Source organism: Poromitra crassiceps (genome assembly GCF_964638095.1).
Source record: "Poromitra crassiceps genome assembly, chromosome: 6".
Lineage (NCBI taxonomy): Eukaryota > Metazoa > Chordata > Actinopteri > Beryciformes > Melamphaidae > Poromitra > Poromitra crassiceps.
In genome coordinates, this window is record NC_139627.1 from 44,317,102 (window position 1) to 44,337,608 (window position 20,507).

The 20,507-nt window shown below is 45.2% G+C and overlaps 1 protein-coding gene across 1 annotated transcript in view; it reads right to left on the reverse strand.

Annotated features, from left to right (window-relative positions):
- Window positions 1-20,507, reverse strand: part of gtdc1 (glycosyltransferase-like domain containing 1) — a gene marked incomplete at its 5' end in the record, with an annotated part of 64,570 nt that overhangs the window by 22,905 nt on the left and 21,158 nt on the right. Inside the window, 2 exons of the mRNA XM_083638264.1 lie at window positions 6,447-6,677; window positions 7,116-7,229. Coding sequence (XP_083494390.1) covers window positions 6,447-6,677; window positions 7,116-7,229 — 345 coding nt within the window. The remainder of the gene's footprint in view (window positions 1-6,446; window positions 6,678-7,115; window positions 7,230-20,507) is intronic.

Below are 20,507 nucleotides of genomic sequence, written 5' to 3' on the forward strand. Positions count from 1 at the left end.
CCCACCCCCTCCCCAATCTGGGGAGAGTTGTAGAGTAGCTTCCTCCCATACATGTGCAGTCGCCAGCCACTTCTTTTCACCTCACAGCGAGGACAGCTTCACCAGCAGGGCGTAGTATGTGCGAGGATCACGCTATTCCCCCCAGTTCCCCTCCCCCCAAACATGCCGACCAGAGGGGGCACTAGTGCAGCGATCAGGACTCATACCCTTAATCCGGCTTCCCACCCACAGACACGGCCAATTGTGCCTGTACTGTATGGGCGCCCAACCAAGCCGGAGGTAACACGGAGCTCGAACCTGCGACCCTCGTGTTGGTAGGCAGGGAATCTACCGCTATAATGTTTTAAGCTTCAACCAAAACTGAACATTCTGTCATTATCTCCTCTGACGCCAGCTGAAACACAAGTTTCTTTATCCATCTAACACACAGGGAGGTTGCCAGCACAACTCTGTAGCAGCCCTCTCCTGCTCACACACACTTGACCTCCGTAGCAGCCTTCTCCTGCTCACACACACTTGACCTCCGTAGCAGCCTTCTCCTGCTCACACACACTTGACCTCCGTAGCAGCCTTCTCCTGCTCACACACACTTGACCTCCCTGGCAAACTTCAGCCTCCTAGGGTGGAAACTGTGCCCGCGACGAGAGGGTGGCCAACTTTTTGTGGAACGACTGACCGAGTGAGCGACACAATATAGAGCTGCTGGTCGCAGCTAAAAATAGATTCAACCACTCTTTTTGAATCTTAACCTAACAGCAAACCCACAGTATCTGGCTAGGTGCTGCTCGGTCCAAGCGTAAGCGTCAAATTCTGGGACCACCTTCGCAAATACAATACAATACAGTACAATAGGACACGATTGCTTGTTCGCACCCTTTGCCTCATGCGTTCGATCCCGTCCAGCCTCCCCTCCATCCCTTTGTGGTGCTTCATCACCCTGCTGACCTCAAAGATGAATGCAGATGAAGCGAAAAAAGATCAAGTGGAAAGAAGTAGCTATCTTCCGTGGATACCAGAGAAACCTCATTAATATGCATAACATACCAACCCAAAAGAAAATAAGATCCTCTCATTTAGAGATCAGTGATTAAATATTCCCCTTTATGTAGCACCCAAGAGGTGCATTTTAAAATTCAAATACTATTTACTCCAATGCACAATGTGAAATGAGCCCGATCACCAGAAAAACCAACCCACTCAAGCCCTAATTAAGGGGACACTTGAAAGACAAAGAATGGCTTGTTGGGGAGAGATTGTGACAGTCGACTCCAGTACAGTGCAGAGGAGGAAGCCATGCACTTTACATTAGTGCACTTTAGAAAAAAGGCACGTTTCAAAAAAGCAACCGTTTGGGAGCTGTAGTGGCCGAGATGCGGTACATGTGCTGCTTTCAAAGCAGTAAATGTGGCTGCAGTGAATTAAAGGGAGATTACACCATGGTCTGGGTGAATACTCATTTCTGATTGGCCAGCAGGTGTGCATTAATACTGAGAAAACAAAGGGTAGCTACTAGCTAGCCGTACGACATCAGTCTCATGGAATATCGGATTTGGGACTTGGAAGTGAGCGAGGAAGTAGGACTGAAGTGGTAAGTTCTGAAAATATCTGTTTTATTCCAGCATCGGTTGTACTAGGAACCAGGTTAACGTAGCACTGTGTTTGCCCAACCGCTAACGTAGACTAACTAACGTTAACATTAGCCTAGCAGAGCTGGCTTTCACACGCATATGAACAACAGATACATTTGAGCTGGAATAAAGTAACGAAGAAGACACACATTTTCAGAACTTGCCAGTTAGTCCAACGTACTTGCTCTCCTTTATGTTTGGTCCCTGTAACCTAACGTTAGCACAAGCATTAGCCAAAGTTAGCTAGCTAACTTGAGCTGTTTATGTTTGTCACCAAGCCTGTGTTGCTAGCTGAGGTTACGTTGTACATTACATCCAGCAACTGCGTCGGCTGTGCAGGGGGACTATTTTATTACGTGGAACAATATGATTTATGAATAACAGCCATCTAAATTGGAGTTGTCTATTACTTTCATATTGCCATACTTTGTAACCATTTTATAAAAGCAATAGCTCACTTCAGGCCGTGATATATGCTCATTACCACACCTAAGGGGGGTTTTGCATTCCAGCGGAGTGTGGTACCGTATAATGAGCATATACCACGGCCTGTCATGATCTATTGCTTAAGTAACGCAGACGTAGTCCGACTCAAGTCTAATCACATGTAAATTAATCCGCTGCCTGACCTGCACAGCTGTTTAATCAAACAGCACAGCTAACGTTATTCAACTGGCTACCTCAGCTTCTAGGATCTGAGCGGACTATAGCTTCCCTGCACCATACCGGCTCGTATCTGGTTGTCCTATTTACTGGAGCAGCAAACAACGTTTCCATTGCATGAGAAGCTGACGCGATGGTAACGATTGTTCCAGGTATTAGCCGGTTTCCCAAGTGTTGCTATGTAAACAGAGTCATGGCTTGTGAGAAACTATAGATTTTTTCATTGTTAAACTTCCACCCAAAAATTGCGAATGCTTTTATTTTATATTTTGGCAAATGGCCATGGTTATACCATTGGTTACATACTCATGGTTCAAGCAGTGGACTAGTTTTCCTGTTAACTTAATGCACGACCGCAGTGGACTAGTGGACTAATGAAATTCTGCTCATGGACAAAGTGCAGCAGGTTCAGTTCCATGTTCAGTGAAGGGGACTGAAGGGGGGGGGGGGGTGTCATTGTTTATATCACTGCAGTTTGTCATTGAATAGTCAGAGTGGGTCACCAATCCATAACGTCAATTTCATTTGTATTAGTTTCAACAGAGATTGTTAGTCACGTAGTCTAAATGCAGTGTCAAAGGCCTTCTCACCCCACCATGCAATATGTCTGCATGGAAAAACCATGACAACATCTAAAGACCAAATAGCACAAACAACAACTACAGAGATGACTCAGACAGCTCCTGTCCTTTGTGTCACTTTCTGCTCCTGTCTCAATGACCTCGTCTGGCTAACTAGAGCACAAGGCCAAACCATCCTGCGAATGATTTCTGACTGGCCAGATTAGCAAAAATACATTGACACATCATACATAACTCATGCTCATGCTTAGGGTTCAACTGATACAGGTTTTGAAGGCCAATATCAATATATTTGTATTGAAGCTGCCGGCAGCCAATAGTTTGTCGTGATATTCAGTATGTTTAAATTTGGACCACAGGACACATGACATGATATCCCACAACCCTCCTCACAAGGCCAGAAACACACATGTAACAACAATGTCCTACTTTACAAGAACACCTTGAGCCGTTCCTGAGATTCCTTCACCGCCTGTTGTTTTGTGTCGGTGGTGCGTCACCATGTTTGCTTTCTCTGTCTCTTTTTCCCCCAATCATCAGAGTAGAGCGGGACGGCAATCCTCTGCTGGAGGTAAAAGCTGATCCTGATCAACCTTAGTGTTCCTGAGCCCTAAGAGCTAAACCTCTAGTGGAGAGAGAGAGAGAGAGAGAGAGAGATTTAACCCCGCCCCCGCCCCGCCGGTTAGCGCCACAGTGGCACGAAGCCATCTTCACCTGTAAACAGCTGTCAGCCCTCCATCCTGCATCGGGGGGCCTGGAAAGCAGTGCCTGCAATAAGACGGTCCCTCCCCGTAATCTGAGGATCCAGGCCACACACAGATTAACAATCTGCAAACCCACCATGAGGACACAAACGTATCGGGGCGGGAGGCTAAATATGACGAAATGGAACCGAGAGGAGCTTCAATCGGGGAGATTAACGGGGCATCTCTCTCTCTCTCTCGCTCTCTCTCTAAATCCTAATTTAGCCCCGAATAAAGCCAACGTTTATGAAGCTCGGATGTTGGGAGCAATAATCCATCTGTGTTTTGCTCAGTTTAGAGGAGATTACATGCCGGGTGCTTTTGTTACTGATATAAGAGAAGGTGAAAAACAGATAGCCGCCCGCGCGAACAGAGGCCGGGAGAACAGGCAACGGATAGCGCCGACAATAATGGCCAATAGCGGCCGCGCGAGCGGAGGAAGCGCACCGACGACGGTGGTCTTTTCTCTTTACGGCCGTTAATCTGATTTACAGACGTGCTTTTCCCACGAGGAGACTGAGGCCTGCAGCCGAGGTCTCCAGAGGGGGAAAACGCGACTCCCCCCGAAACAAGCCTGTTGTCTTTTCTCTCCAAGGTAGACGGTGCAGAAAGGAGGAGAAAGGTGTGCCAAAAAGGGTTTTAACGATTGTTTCTGCTCTCCTGCAATGTATCACTCTCCTTTACGGTTCCGCGAGTTAATTGTGAGAGTCTGTAACGCTGTACAAACAACACATGGATATAAATATTCATGCAGACTTTCCGTATGATATGAAGGAAAATAAGTGCATTAAAACCCCAGCATTCTTCAGTTTCAGTCAAGCTCAAAATACAACCGACAATTTAGAGATGGTCGCTTCAGTTTCTGACGATGTTACACAACGTGTGCGAGGAATTTAGCGTGGCCTTGGTTTGTTGTCAAGCGGCTCGTCTAACATTCCAATAGAAATAAAGCCACGGCGGCCTGGAACATACAGGCGCCATCATGATGAGAGGTACTCTCAGGTCAGTGAAGGTCCATAGAGAGCATTGGATTATGTTCAGACCAGTGCTTCTCCAACTATTTCCACATTAGACCCCCAGATCCCCATTTGGTAAGATTTTTTGCCATTAAATGTTTTATTACAGAAAGTGTATGAATCCCATGAGAAAAAATAGTCATACATTCTGTCATTGATTGTGGTACTTATGGCTGGAATTATAGTGAAAATAAATGATCCCCCTTTTTGCTGGGGACCCCCTGGACACCCCACTTTGAGAACCACTGTGTGATCACTTGATTCTAATTGATGGCATGGAAGGGAAAAGTGACGTGTTTCCCAGCTTTGTAAATCCTGACAGGTGTTTTCATATGTGACCAGAAGATCTGCAAAACAGAAGATCTTGAATCATGCTCACATGTGTAGATGTTTCCACCAGAACTGTCTTCTTGTCGGGGTGGAAACGCTTCTATAGACCATAATGGGACACTACAAATCTCTGAAACTCTTCAACTCCAGACTGAAGAATGACATTCTATTAGGGTTAGTAGCTCTTTAAAGGAACAGTTCACCCAAAATTTTAAATTCTGTCATCATCTCCTGACCCTCATGCCAGTTGAAACACAGGTGAAGTTTGTCCATGTAACACACACAGAGGCTGTGAGCACAACTGGAGTGTGTGTGTGTGTGTGTGTGTGTGTGTGTGTGTGTGTGTGTGTGTGTGTGTGTGTGTGTGTGTGTGTGTGTGTGTGTGTGTGTGTGCGTGCGTGCGCGCGTGCGTGCGTGTGTAAATGTTAAGATAAGATGAAACATCATTGACCCTCCTCCTGGGAGAATTAGGTCATTGAGGCAGCAGAAGTAATTGCATTTAGCCAGAGGTGTGACCAGGTCAACTTCGCCCGCCGAGTCCCTAGTCAGTCTCAAGTCTTGAGGCACAAGTCTAATGTACTGTGTAGATTATCAAGTGTCACTAATGTCAAGTCTCAAGTCTAAATGTAGAACAGCAAGTCAAGTCATAAGAAATCAAGAGTCCAGTATCAATTTAATATCTTAAAGAAAACGAAATATTGACTGTTCAATGCAACTTGATAAGCGCATGATGCATGATGACTTTTATTTCTATGATCAATTTAAATTCAATAATTTTGCACAAATTCATAAAACAGAATTTTAATTCAGTCATTCGTCGTTCTGGAACAAATCTCATCCAAGTCATTGACACAAACACAAGATCTTTTGTCAAGACTTTTAGAAACTTTTTCAAGTCATCAAGTCTCAAGCAATGAAAGAGTCCCCGTCTCTGGATTTAGTCAACAGAATATGAAGAGAGAGACAGAGCACAAAACAAGTCATACATTGCTTGAGTCGACACTTGTCGGCGAGAGGTGTCTGGTACCTGGTGAAATTTCTAGTGTCGCTGACTACGTCACATATAGTGTCGCGCAAGTGTGATTTGCTATATAGACGGCATGCGCTTGACTTCCTTGTTTTGGTTTTCGCTGAAATGAAATGAATGAACGTGTCCCCGCTATTTTAATCAGTATGTCCTTGATGTATGACTTCGTGAAAATCACAAAGAACACCGTGAGTGACAAACTTCCCAGAGAGAGAGGAGGTGAGTTGTGTGGTTGTGTGTCGTTACATCTTGCCTCCGACGTGCTTTCACTGACAGCATTCCCTCTCTTGGCTGTCTGCACTAGTTCTCTGTCTAGAGCGTTCGAGTGTCACGTGACCGTTGAGCCGAGGAGAGAGAAGCATAAATCCAGCAACATGAGCGACACTTTATTTATTGTCGGCGACCATATGTTGAGCGACACTTTCCAATAAGTATAAATTACCGTAGGCGTAACTCACCACCTGTGGGGCCAGACGATGTGTAGAGGTTTAACCTTCTCCGCGTCAGCGCCGCGCTCTCCCTCTGGGTTAGCGGGGGGTTGGCGTGGCTCTTCCCCCTGCTCCGCCGTGCCCCCCCCTGCGTCTGGGCCGAGGCACGGCACTCCGCTGCTAGCTGCCTCGTCTTTGGCCTGTGGACTTTCCTCCTCGGGCCTGGTAGTGTCATTAAAATGACTCATGACTGAGAGACTGCTGTTGAAAATTAGCTATGGTAAAATACACACACAGAACAGTGCATGTTCATCGCTATGGCATCTGTGTTATTTTTTGCTGGTCACTTTGACTTAAAGCAACAAAGAATAAAACATTCTATAAGACGTTGAAGGGGAAATAATCCAGCCTCGATGTTCTCAACCTATTTTGGCTCTTCTCGCAAGGCATTTTGGGAAATGTATGAGATCACGAACTGAAGAGTTATACCATCAAATTAAATTCCATAACAAAATATGTAAGCATTTTGTAAGTATAAAAGGGGGCTTTTTTTTTGCTTGAACTTGCCATAGACCTTATAGTGATGTTACTCAGACACAACACGTCAAGTTACGTATCAGTTTTATAGCCAGTGGCAAGTTCCTAAAACAACACAAGGTCAAGGTCACTGGATGGTGTCCACCAGTGTCAGTATCTTACCACGGAGCCTCTGGGCCTTCTTGACGGAGCCGCTGCTGGGCCTGCAGCGCGCTGATGTCATCAACGCGAGACGCTCTCGCATCCTCGCGGAGGAGCTTGTGTTTGGGGAGAAGCCTGGAAAGAAAGAAAGAAGCATGCCGGCCCGGCCGGCAAATATCATAATAATCAATTACCGTGTTTGCACACACGGTGTATAAACACCATTTTCACAAGTAATCTCTGCAGCCGCAAAAGCGCCCTTTCTGCTCGGCGTCGTGTGTCCTCCCTCCTCATCGCAAGTGATCTGCGTCACAGAACAACAGTCTCAAGTGCAAACAAACAAAAGCAGCGTCTTCCATGCTACCGAAAGGCTGCCTGCCCGCGTGACGGCTTGCTTGCTTTCCTTGGAGGGACGGAGCCGCGTGAGGAGAACAAGCATGGAAAGATGCTGATGTCATTGACGGAGGAATGGGAAACACATTGGAAGTGCTGGCATGGGGGCAAGTCTTCGTGGCTTTTGGGTGAATTGACGAGAGGGCGTGAGTTCAGTTTGGCGCGCTCCAGAGAGGCATACAGACTGAAGAGAGAGATCCGGGCAAATTCTCGGAGCGGTGCTGAGCTCTAAGGAGGAGTGCGTTGTTGTCAAGAAGCTTAAGCCTTTGTCAGAGATGAATGGTTTATATTGATGTTACACATTGTTGTTATGAAGAGTCCCATAACTGCGGGTTGAAAATATGCAGCAAAATGTTGAAGCTTTCCATGTGAAATGTCAAATATAAGAAATGTTACCAATGCTGTATGCTAATAAAAACACAAAAGACGCTTGTGGTTAAGATGACATCACAGCTTGACAAATCTCTGCTGGCAGATTGAATACTGTTGTTGTATAGTGTTTGTATATAGCCAGGCTATCTCTGGAGCTCATCCAAACATCAAGCAAACTGATGGGCAGAGACATACACAGGCCTATTGTATACACTCAGCGAGCACTTTATTAGGAACACCATACTAATACTGGGTAGGTAGCAGCTGTCAGCTAAGTGTCAACCGGACGTTGGACGTGATGCATTCTGAGATGCTTTTCTGCTCACCACAGTAGTCAATAGGGATGGGTATCGTTTCATATTTTTCGATACCGGTTCCAAAACGGTACCGGTGCCTGAAACGGTACTTAAAAAAAAGTTAAAGCATATTTAAACCTGTTTTTTATTTAAAGAGGCTGTCAAGAGGATTTCAAATAATAATTGTATGTGTTTAAGCCCTAGAATGTTAGTGAAGGTGCGTGTAGCGCCCGTTTCGGATATTTCACTCAGCAGCTCGGGCGTGGCACCTAAATGAGGCACCTAAATCTGGGTTGCAATTCGGTACCGGTAGTATTGGTTGTAAAAGTACCGGTACCGTATTTGGTACCTCGTTTCGGTACCCAACCCTAGTAGTAAAGAGGCTATTATCTGAGTTACTGAAGCCTTTCTGTCAGCTCCAACCAGTCTGGCCATTCTGATCTGACCTCTCTCATCAACAAGGCGTTTCTGTCCACTGACCTCTGACCTCTCTCATCAACAAGGCGTTTCTTCTCTTTTTGTTTTTCGCACCATTCTGTTTGGCCAAGTACAACTGGGGAGAAAATGGGGGGGAAATCAGGTCACATTCTGATGTTAGAAGTGAACATGTTGAAGGAGACTTGTATCTGCATCTTCTGATGCACTGCTGCCACATGATGGGTGGATGAATGGATGAATAAGCAGGTGTTTCTAATAAGGAGCTCATGAGTGTACATTAAAATGCATCCAAGACTGCTATAGATAGCAGCATATCCCCTACATCACTGGCCTGAGAAAGCAAAGTATTTAAGCCATAACCATCTTGAAGATGCTTTGATTGTGTTTTCCTTCTCTTGCTTCTCTTCTTATGTAATTTGCCCACCGCCGAGGCTGTCAGGCAACATAAACCAAGTACACCTAAAGAGTTCAGATCAGAGGTTGTGTTAGAGACTTTCTCGTTGTCTGTGATTTTGACAGACAGGGCTGTAGAAATTCTGTTGTGATTTATTATCTGTGTTAAAATGACAGATAATCAGATCTTTTTGTCATTGTAAAAACAAATATATATTTGGTAACCTGTTAAAGACGGAAAATATGCGGTTAACGCGACCACTGGTTAAGATATCGAAAACCAGTTCAAACACACACAGTATTTAAGTGCGCACTGAGCAGGGTACTTCTTAGGGTAAAATGGCTTAATGCCTACTTCCTCATTCATCTCCAGTAGCCTACCTAAAGCACTTATCTCCCTGATCTAATACGGCCCTCTCACCGAGACACAGTGACTGCTGTGATAGGCGATAATACCTTAGGTGTACAAAGATTAGCATAAAGAATGCATGGAGACATAAGGCTGAGCCGGAGGACAGATGTTACGCAGTGTCCGTCTCCAGCGAACACTTACGTTATTAGGATGTATGGAGGCAATTTAGAGTAGCGCTTCAGAAACTAAGTAGCAAGACATTACCTTGACAAGCCATTGATAAAAGTGCCAAAGCAGGAGAGAGTGGGCAGATGGATATATTGCCTAACAGATATGGACGTGGCTTCATCTGGGTGGGACGGGCCTATTCGGATGACAAGGAGGCGCTTGTGGTTAGGTATGACCAATGGTGCTGCCTCGCAGGCCCCTGGGAACATTTTATTCGATAAGCCATTTTAGAAATTGGATGAAGAGGTTTTGACTAGGGGCAATAAAACTGTGGTTGTGTCTACTGACAGAGAGAGGGAGAGAGAGAGAGAGAAAGAGAGAGAGAAGGGGGGGTACTTAAAAGAATGCCACCAATTAGCTTATTTATAAATCAACAGCAATTTGTGTGATGACTTTACCTCTGCACATTTGATTAAATGTGAAAGGATGAAGGGGAGAGTCAAAGTCAAAAATCATTTGATCTAATTTGCTTTATTGGCAATAATCACAAGTGTCTCTCCCTGCGGATCATGAAAAACGGCACGGATCTTAAGCCGCCACCGGCCTGCAAGCGTGCAGGAGCACCGCAGCCTTTATGCTCTGCACTCACACAACACACATGCAGTGACACACGCACACACACACACGCACACACGCACACGCACACACAAACACAGTGTGATACACACACACAACACACACAAAACACACAAGCAGTGACACACACACACACAAGCAGTGACACACGGCAGCGACACAACACACACACACACACACACACACACACACACACACACACACACAAGCAGTGACACACACACAAGCAGTGACACACACACACACACACACACACACACAGACACAAAACAGTTCTAAGCAGTGCACACGTCACTGAATAATTGGGTTAGGTTTGCTTTATGCTGGCCAAAATGAAAATATATGCTATTTGAAAAGAGGGCCAGACGTGATTGTACCCACATCCCATATATACATTGTATTAATTCTAGCGCTGGGTGATAGGCACAAAATAAAATATCACAATATTTGTGACCAAATATACCTCGATATCTATATTGTGACAATATTGTGGGGATGACGATTGGTGCTTTTACAAAATATTTACACAATGAGATTTGTTCATAAATAATCATCAGTAATGTGGCTATAATGACTAAGTGGGTAAAGGCAAATAACAGAAAAGCTACAGTAGAGCAGTCTGGTAAGTTCGGAAAATTCACTGTCGAATGTCAATCACAGTCAATCACTTTACTGTAATGCAGCCTTTAAAACCAGGAAAATACAACATTATGCCATATCACAATATTACCATATCTAAAATCTAGTCGTATATCATAATATCGATATAATATCAATATATTGCCCAGCCCTAATTAATAAAAAAAAGAATCTAAAATATGGATTAATCTAAAACGAATAGAGGTTCCTTATTCTTGTGAGAGCTTACAGTAACAGGCAGAATATCAGGTCAGACTCGGCACTGAATAGAAGTAAGTGGCTGAACAAAAGCAGTGTTCGTGCCAGCGAGGTCCAGCCACTGCTGCTAAGGTGGTGTGATGAAGGAGCCCTCGGGGGAGAACTGGCCCTGGCTTTTGTTAGGTCAGAGTAAAGGGAAGCATCCAAAGGTTTCAAAGCATTGAGGTTACTGTCCCAGGGGGCTTCACTTCAAAACAATCTCATCAGCATAAAGCTCCAAATCGCCGCCGTTTAACGCCGCTGATGGTGCTTCTTCCTTGACGAGGGCCGGTCAGCCCGGTGGAAGGTCTGGGCGGTTGCGGACCGAGCAGGTCATTAGAGCACATTAAGATCTACATTACAGTCATTATGAGCTGACCCGCTCGTCACAAGCGATGGCGGTGCGCTCTCCCAGTCGCCTCGGCGGGCCCTCGGAGCAGGGAGCAGGGGCCGCGGTCCACTGGTTGTGGCGTGGCTGTCTTTGGGCCGTGGTCAGACGGCCTACGGGGAAATTCCTGAGAGTGTTCCTGACTTAGATGCAGATTAAGATGGAAAGGGGAGCCGGGATGTCCGGAGAAGGCCAACGCTGGAGGGTAGGGGTGTAAGTTATAATCCTACCGAACCCGTTAAGGTAGAGTACCAGACTTTTTAACGGTCCCATATCATGCTATTTTTTTTACTGTATAAAACATGTCTCATGGGTCTTTAAAGCAAGATTATGAATTCTGTTGCAAAAACACCTCAATCCACTCAAATCCCGCCTCTGTGGGAATTACAATGCACTGTTTTGATCAGATCAGATCAGATCAGATAAGATAAGATCAGATCAGATCAGATAAGATAAGATAAGATCAGATAAGATAAGATAGGATGGGATAGGATGGGATTTTTCTATGGGGATGTTGGTTAAATGCTTGAAATAGGGTCGGTGGTTAACAAACGTTTATGAAACTGCGAACTTCGTGGTTCAGCAAGATAATCTTCACAAACGAGGAGCACTTTTATTACTTTTGAAGCATAAATGTGTTGTTGTTTTTTATCGCAATTTTCAGAAAACTTAAAACTTCAAGCTTAAAAAAATAAAAAAGTAAAATAAATAAAAATAAATTATAATTCTTAAAATCAAGTTAATTTCTCGAGCATTTCTACTTTTTTTGCTGTATCGAAAACATACCGACGTATCATATGGAACCGAACGATTAATTTGGTGAACCGTTACACCCCTGCTGCAGAGTACTCAAAGTGAACAAATTGTCTTTTTTTTGTAGTAGTTCTTAGGGCTGGAGGATAAGGTGAAATTATGTAATATGCATATGGGCTGGCAAAATGTGACATCAGGACTGAGCAGATTATTTCCCAGGCCAGTGAACCCCAGGCATCTGCTGTGCATCATGGATCTGTAATAGCCTGAAAATACACCAAATATAACCTGCCTTTGCCCTTTTCAATATTTTCGCTGCAGGTTGAGCTGGGACGTGTAACTCGTGTGCCCTGCCTGCATGTGCCGGGGGATTTAGTTTGCTGCAAAAAAATAAGATGATATATAGGAAAACCCACAATGCACTGCGAGTAAAATAAAGCAGCTGATAGTTAAGTGCTGTGACTTTCAACACAATATGAGATATATTTCTGTATATCCGTTCAGCAGCAGCCCACCACTGTTAGACATTTGGCCACACTTTCACAAAAATGACTATCTTTCTATGACAATAGAAATTCATCTGCCGCTCTTGCTTAACCACATCAAACAAATTAATTCTGACTACACTGTGACTGCAGTTGCCCATATTATGGCAAGAAATAATATCCAAATAACCATTTTGAACTGCAGGTACTGGGACTGCTTCTGGGACAGGAACCAAGCAAAAATGTGGGTCCCAGAACCAAAATTGCTGTTGCCCTCTGCTGCCAGAGAAATTCTCAGGGAACCACAGATTATGTGAGCATGTTTGGGCAAAAGATGATTATTTTATTTGCTTGGTGGAACACTGAATAAATATAGCACATTTGTTGTACACCATCGATCTCCAGGGACCAGCCTCAGAAGTCATTCTGTTCCAATTAAAGCACCCCCCCCATGTAGCCCATGATGTCACTCACTGTGAAGCGGCCATGGTTACATGATGTCACTCACCGTGAAGCGGCCATGGTTACATGATGTCACTCACGGTGAAGCAGCCATGGTTACATGATGTCACTCACTGTGAAGCAGCCATGGTTACATGATGTCACTCACTGTGAAGCAGCCATGGTTACATGATGTCACTCACCGTGAAGCAGCCATGGTTACATGATGTCACTCACCGTGAAGCAGCCATGGTTACATGATGTCACTCACTGTGAAGCAGCCATGGTTACATGATGTCACTCACTGTGAAGCAGCCATGGTTACATGATGTCACTCACCGTGAAGCAGCCATGGTTACATGATGTCACTCACCGTGAGGCAGCCATGGTTACATGATGTCACTCACCGTGAAGCAGCCATGGTTACATGATGTCACTCACTGTGAAGCAGCCATGGTTACATGATGTCACTCACTGTGAAGCGGCCATGGTTACATGATGTCACTCACTGTGAAGCGGCCATGGTTACATGATGTCACTCACTGTGAAGCGGCCATGGTTACATGATGTCACTCATGGTGAAGCAGCCATGGTTACATGATGTCACTCACTGTGAAGCGGCCATGGTTACATGATGTCACTCATGGTGAAGCAGCCATGGTTACATGATGTCACTCACTGTGAAGCGGCCATGGTTACATGATGTCACTCATGGTGGAGCGGCCATGGTTACATGATGTCACTCACCGTGAAGCAGCCATGGTTACATGATGTCACTCCCGTGAAGCGGCCATGGTTACATGATGTCACTCACGGTGAAGCAACTGTGAAGCAGCCATGGTTACATGATGTCACTCACTGTGAAGCGGCCATGGTTACATGATGTCACTCACTGTGAAGCAGCCATGGTTACATGATGTCACTCACCGTGAAGCAGCCATGGTTACATGATGTCACTCACCGTGAAGCAGCCATGGTTACATGATGTCACTCACTGTGAAGCGGCCATGGTTACATGATGTCACTCACCGTGAAGCGGCCATGGTTACATGATGTCACTCACCGTGAAGCGGCCATGGTTACATGATGTCACTCACCGTGAAGCGGCCATGGTTACATGATGTCACTCACCGTGAAGCGGCCATGGTTACATGATGTCACTCACCGTGAAGCAACTGTGAAGCAGCCATGGTTACATGATGTCACTCACTGTGAAGCAGCCATGGTTACATGATGTCACTCACTGTGAAGCGGCCATGGTTACATGATGTCACTCACTGTGAAGCAGCCATGGTTACATGATGTCACTCACTGTGAAGCAGCCATGGTTACATGCTTGTCATTTTCCTTCTGCATCTTATTTGTGTGTGCTGCCTGTGTACCTTTGAGTATTCAACTTCAGAAAGTCCAAGTCGAAGAAGGTGGAAAACTGAGACCAAAATTGTTAGAAAAGTGGTCTTGAGACTGGACCCAAGTCCCGCAGCCCCGATCCTACTCATATTTGGCTTGAGGAAACAAAACCTCCCCACTGATGGGATTATTCAGTTGCGTAGCCGTGTTTTGAAAACACTCGTTTTTCTTGATGTTGTCATCACTGAATCGACGCCAGTGTGTGTTAGCTGAAGGTTTGGTATTGAGGACAAATCACCAATGCGGAGTTTGATCCTTAATTCATTCCTATTCATCACAGTTAGGTCCCTGAACTTCAAAGTGCCATATGGACCCAATTGTGGTTGTTCCTGGCACACGAGCCACTGAGAGCCCAGGCACCGCCGTACCTCAAGTTTCAACGTAGACAGGCAACAGTCCCTCCCAGTGAGCCCCTATAGCGTGTTTGTTCCATACCATCCCCCTAACCTACAGATTCCAGCGGACGCCGCCGATGAGATTGGACGCGGCCGCTGAGGGATTACGGGCTGGAGGTGTGACGTCAAAGTGGGAGAAGAAGAAGAGAAAAAAAAAAGGTGGCCAACAGCTGTTTTCATCATGTCTCTCATGAGCTTAGAGGACTTGGCTGGTGTGATTAGTGTAGGAGCGCAGGCTTCCCCCCTGTCCTCTGTCCTCTGGTCACTTGGAAGTAATCAAAGAGGGAGATTTTCGAGATGAGTGTGTGTATCAGGCCTTCTGAGGATGAGCGTCTCCGAGTGCCAAATGTTTACAGGGAAGTGAACCCCCTGGTCTTTTGCTGGTGGAAACAGACAGGAACAGGAGAAAGCACAGTAAATTGATATGATGCAGTGACAGGGCTCAGGGGGGCGTTCCCGGAGGTCATGTCGTCGTGAAAATATCCGTGTATTGGAATGATCAGATGAGATGCAGTTGGGAAATGAGCAGAATGTTTTGTGCGTGCCCTCTTTTCTTATGCAGCTGACCGGCCAATCAGAGTGATTTCTCTCCCAGCTGAGCTGACCCGCAGCCAATCAGAGTGATTTCTCTCCCAGCTGAGCTGACCAGCAGCCAATCAGAGTGATTTCTCTCAGCGACTGGCCGACGTCGATTCAACACGTAGAATTGGCCGAAAAAGCCCGCCGACAAGGCCAACTAGAGCCAACGGTGCGGGACGCACGGGGCGCAGACAGACGCTCACCGACAGCCCCGACATTACCGACAGCTGACAATCGGCTTGGTGTATCAGGGGCTTTAGGTCTGATCAGGTTAAAGCGGTGTCATTGTCCAGATTAGAACGTAAGACGCTGTGCATGTCCACAACAAACAGATTAAGAGCTAAGAACATGCCATATATTGCTTCAGATTGCAAACAAGAGGATACATATCAGGGATGTGTCTCAGTTTAAATGCATCCACAGGAGAGGGACATTGGGAAATTCCTAAAAAGTCACGTCATGCTTGAATGATGTATGATGAAGTGAAAATTTAAAATAAATACCCACGACGTCATTATGTATGAAATAGCCGATTAAAAGAGTATAGCTCAAAATCCCACTGGAACTAAAATAAAATAAATGAAATTAATTAATAACGATTTAAAAAAACAATATTTTCCCCACAAGCATGGACACACAGCTTTGTGTATCAAATTCTTCTGCCCCATCGCTTTAATGTTTCCAATTAGTTCCCAGTCTTCGGGGCAACTGAGCACACGTGGCAGAGATGCCTTCAGATGTCCGCTCCATCATCTGGAAAACCTTGACTGCTTCAGGGGTGGGCTTTTCCTCACTATTTATCTTACAGTGGACGAGTCCATACGCGCTGTTTAAAAAAATCAGCCAGAAAGCAACGCAACACCCGTCTCTGCTGTCAGAGATATACATTCATACCTTCTTACTTATGTGTCCTCATCTAGCCATGCTTATGCATTTATCGATATAAATCTATAATATGATACCAGAAAATTTTCATAGGGCTCCGTGGGCAAGAAACATCTTGATTTGTTCTCTAGTTTACCATCTTCATCTTGTTGGATAGACGTCCGATTGCATTTGAACTTCTCAAAGGAACGTTTCAAACAGGATATCCTGCCATCTGCTCCAGGCAGCCTCGTTCCAGGAGTCAATCACACCGAGACCTGAGCTGACTGACTGCTTCGCGAAGGAGCCCACATCAAATAGCTTTTTAAAAGGAGCCAAAGAAAGAACCTTTTCCTAATCAACTTAAAAGTAGCTTCAGTTATCTGCAGCGAGTTAAGACGTTTAATGAAAACCGGCCATCAAAGAGGAGGTCTCAGAGAGGAAAAACAGGAGTGCAACTCTTTTTCAGTTCTAGAGCCGAAGACCTGCATTTGGATCCTTTCAATTCAGGAACACAGAGGAGGAAGAGGAGGAGGAGGAGGTAGGAGGAGGAGGAGGAGGAGGAGGAGGAGGAGGAGGACTCCCTTTGTCTCAGGCCTCCACAACGCATGCCGGGCTTCTCCTGCCATCCAAAAGCCCAGCACATTCAGATCCATCATCATCATCAAAGCTCTTTAAGGGGAATATTTCTGTGAAGCAACAAGAACTCATCAAGATGAATGTAATCAACATATACTTTCAAACACCTGACTGTGTGTGCACCTCCCGAGGCGAGAGGAGCACGCGGTGCCTGACAACGTGCAACAAAGGCCACAGAGGAACCCGGGGGTGGATGTGAAAAGGCACTGGGGTCCCCCGAGCTTGCCAGAATTCGGCACCTGCTGGTCACGTGGTGCGCCGCATTGATTCGATTACCCTCGGCGGTCCCCGCCCCTCTGTGCCCGCACCAGCAGATTGACAATACTCAAAGAAAGTCAATGTCCTGCTGCTCCCCCATGATAAATGTGATGGCTTTGTCTCCCCGCCGCAGGTTTCTGCTGGCTCAGGTCAATCGCTATTAAATTACAAAAGTCCACCGCTCAAAAGCCGATTGATAGATGGATACCACAAACACACCGACCACAAAGAGCGCCGCGCCGCATTCAGAAAGCACAGGCTTCCCAAAAAAGAATACGCAATTTTTTTTTTTTTGTGGTGTGCGTTTGTTTTTTCTGTTCATTTGGGCCGGCAGCATTTCTGCCCCGATCCCACCTCAATTTGAACGCACCAATCAGGAAGAGGTTACAGAGAGCGGGCGACATATGAAATACCTATGCAGAAAAATCATCTGGTATTTCCCCCCGAACAAACCCCCCACCACCACCACGCCCCCCCCCCTCCCCATTTGTTTCTCTGAGCGTTTTATATTTTCAAAGAGCTGGGCTAACTGTGTTTGGAAAAGGACCGCAGGCGTGTTGGGGGATTGTCGGCCATGCATATAATCGCTTACTTACACTCTGTGAGTTTGCTTTGGATCAGGCGAATTACCATCTGAAAATGAGCTGAAAAACACTCTGGGCAAGAGGCCTGCGTCATCCAACGGCAGCTCACTTTCACTACTTCTTACCCAGGCAAAATACACATGAAAACATGCTTCTTACCCAGGCAAAATACACATGAAAACATGCTTCTTACCCAGGCAAAATACACATGAAAACATGCTTCTTACCCAGGCAAAATACACATGAAAACATGCTTCTTACCCAGGCAAAATACACATGAAAACATGCTTCTTACCCAGGCAAAATACACATGAAAACATGCTTCTTACCCAGGCAAAATACACATGAAAACATGCTTCTTACCCAGGCAAAATACACATGAAAACATGCTTCTTACCCAGGCAAAATACACATGAAAACATGCTTCTTACCCAGGCAAAATACACATGAAAACATGCTTCTTACCCAGGCAAAATACACATGAAAACATGCTTCTTACCCAGGCAAAATACACATGAAAACATGCTTCTTACCCAGGCAAAATACACATGAAAACATGGAGCGCTGCACAAAAACATACTGAAAATATAGTCCTAAGTTACTTTCAACTTACCGGTACTAATAATAAGGGAAATACTTCATATGTAACAGGAACTGCTGCTTTGCGTAACAAGTAGACCAAGGTCTCCCCCCCCCCCCCCCCTTTTTTTTTTTTTTTTTTTTTTACAGATTATGAAAGTGAAGATTGTAAGCTTTCAAATGATGTGTCATACATTGAAATCGGAAAATACTGTAGTTGAAGAAGATACGCTTATTTGTTCAGTGCAACATTCAGGGAAAATTGCCGTGAAAGTTGGTGAACAAGTTGGTTTGCCCTGAACAAGCTTTAGTTTGCTAACAAATTAGAAGTATTTAGTGATCCTAAAACAGTTGTTTGTTATATTGAGTGCCTTCTTCATCCTCTAAACCTGTGTAATTCCACGGTTGTCGTGTACGTGTTACTCCTTTCCCCAGAGCGTGTCACATACAGTATATGTGTGTGTGTGTGTGTGTCACACTGAAAACGTAGAATTCAGAATTTCTCTCTACATTCTTAAGTCTCAAAGTATTCACAGTCACGCTTATAGTGCTGAAAGCTTAAACATGTCAGTGTTGAAGGGAAGGAATGGGGGGAGGAGGAGGGAGGAGGGAGGGAGGAAGGGGCATCCAGTACATATCAGAGTTGACTGGCTTCGTGTAACACACTCACTTCCCCCTCTACTAGGGAAGGCCGTAAAGTAAAGCCTGTGCGACACCATTACTGCGAGCAGGGTCACACAGACACTCTCGCACACAAGTTTCATGGACAAGGCAACTCCTCGGGGGGACTAGGCCTAAAATAATTAGCTATAATACGCCACGAGAGCCTGCTCAGAACAATATGTGCACTTGGGCGAGCTGCTGGGACTCCTTTCATCTCTCCCTCTGTATTCGCTCACCCCTGAGAATGGCAAGGCATGAAAGAAAAGCGGCCAAAATTGCTGAAAAAATTGCTTCATGTGTTTATGAATTTTCATTGAATGAATGCCGTGCAGTCACAAAACGGCCGCTGTGGTGGTGGTTCTCCTTTCAAATCCTATGGCAAAACCATTTCAAAATAGGGACACACGATGGTGGGCTACTACTACAATTACCTTTTTTTTTTCTTTTTTTTTTGCGAGAATCTCCATCGGAATTAGCCTGAAAATCGTTAGCGTTTCAATGCTAATATTCCAATCCCGACTGTGTGGTGCTGTTGCTTTCATGTGAAGATGTGGCTGCTGTTAATTTGGAGGGTAATGGGAAACAGAGGCCCGCTGCAGCACAGCGGGACGACTGTTTTGCAGCGCATTGTTTTGGAACAGAGCAATAAAAAAGTACCACCCCTCTCCACCGATCCAAGACAACAGTTTATAGAGACGGACCTGGATCCAATCCATCCACAATGACAGTTGTTTTGCAACTTGTATGTGCGTGTAATTCTATTTAGATACGTATTAGGAGAAGAAACTATAGCGAAAGAGCAACACTTAATCAAACGCTATTATCAGATAAGCGATATATTCCCGTATGATTTGAGTCATCAAATACAAGGGAGAGAGAGTCAATGGCAAAATGTATGTAGTCACCACTGACCCTGATGGTGCTAAAATTAAACACACACACACACACGCACACGCACACACAACAGGAGATCAGTGTTACTGTACCCAGTACACACACACACACACACACACACACACACACACACAACAGGAGATTGGTGTTACTGTACCCAGTACCCAGTACCAAGTACACACACACACACACACAAACACACACACACACACACACACACACACACACACACACACACACACACACACAAACACACACAACAGGATGACAGTGATGGGTCCCATGGGAACCACTTGTGTCAGTTCTAATCGAGGGGGGAGTTGTTTGTTGGACAGATGAAGCTAATGGTAATGTATCAAAAACTGCAGTTTCTCAAATGGCCACTTGGCTGCAAAAGGGAGTGATTCCCCATTCACTCCCATTTTAAAGTGCCCGATTTTACAGCAGAAATAACAGCCTGGATAAAAAATATAAAAAATGTTTTGGTCTCTATAGCAAATTCTCCCTTTCATGAAAACTGTACGGGGGGGGGGGGGGGGGGTGAATATTTAGATACC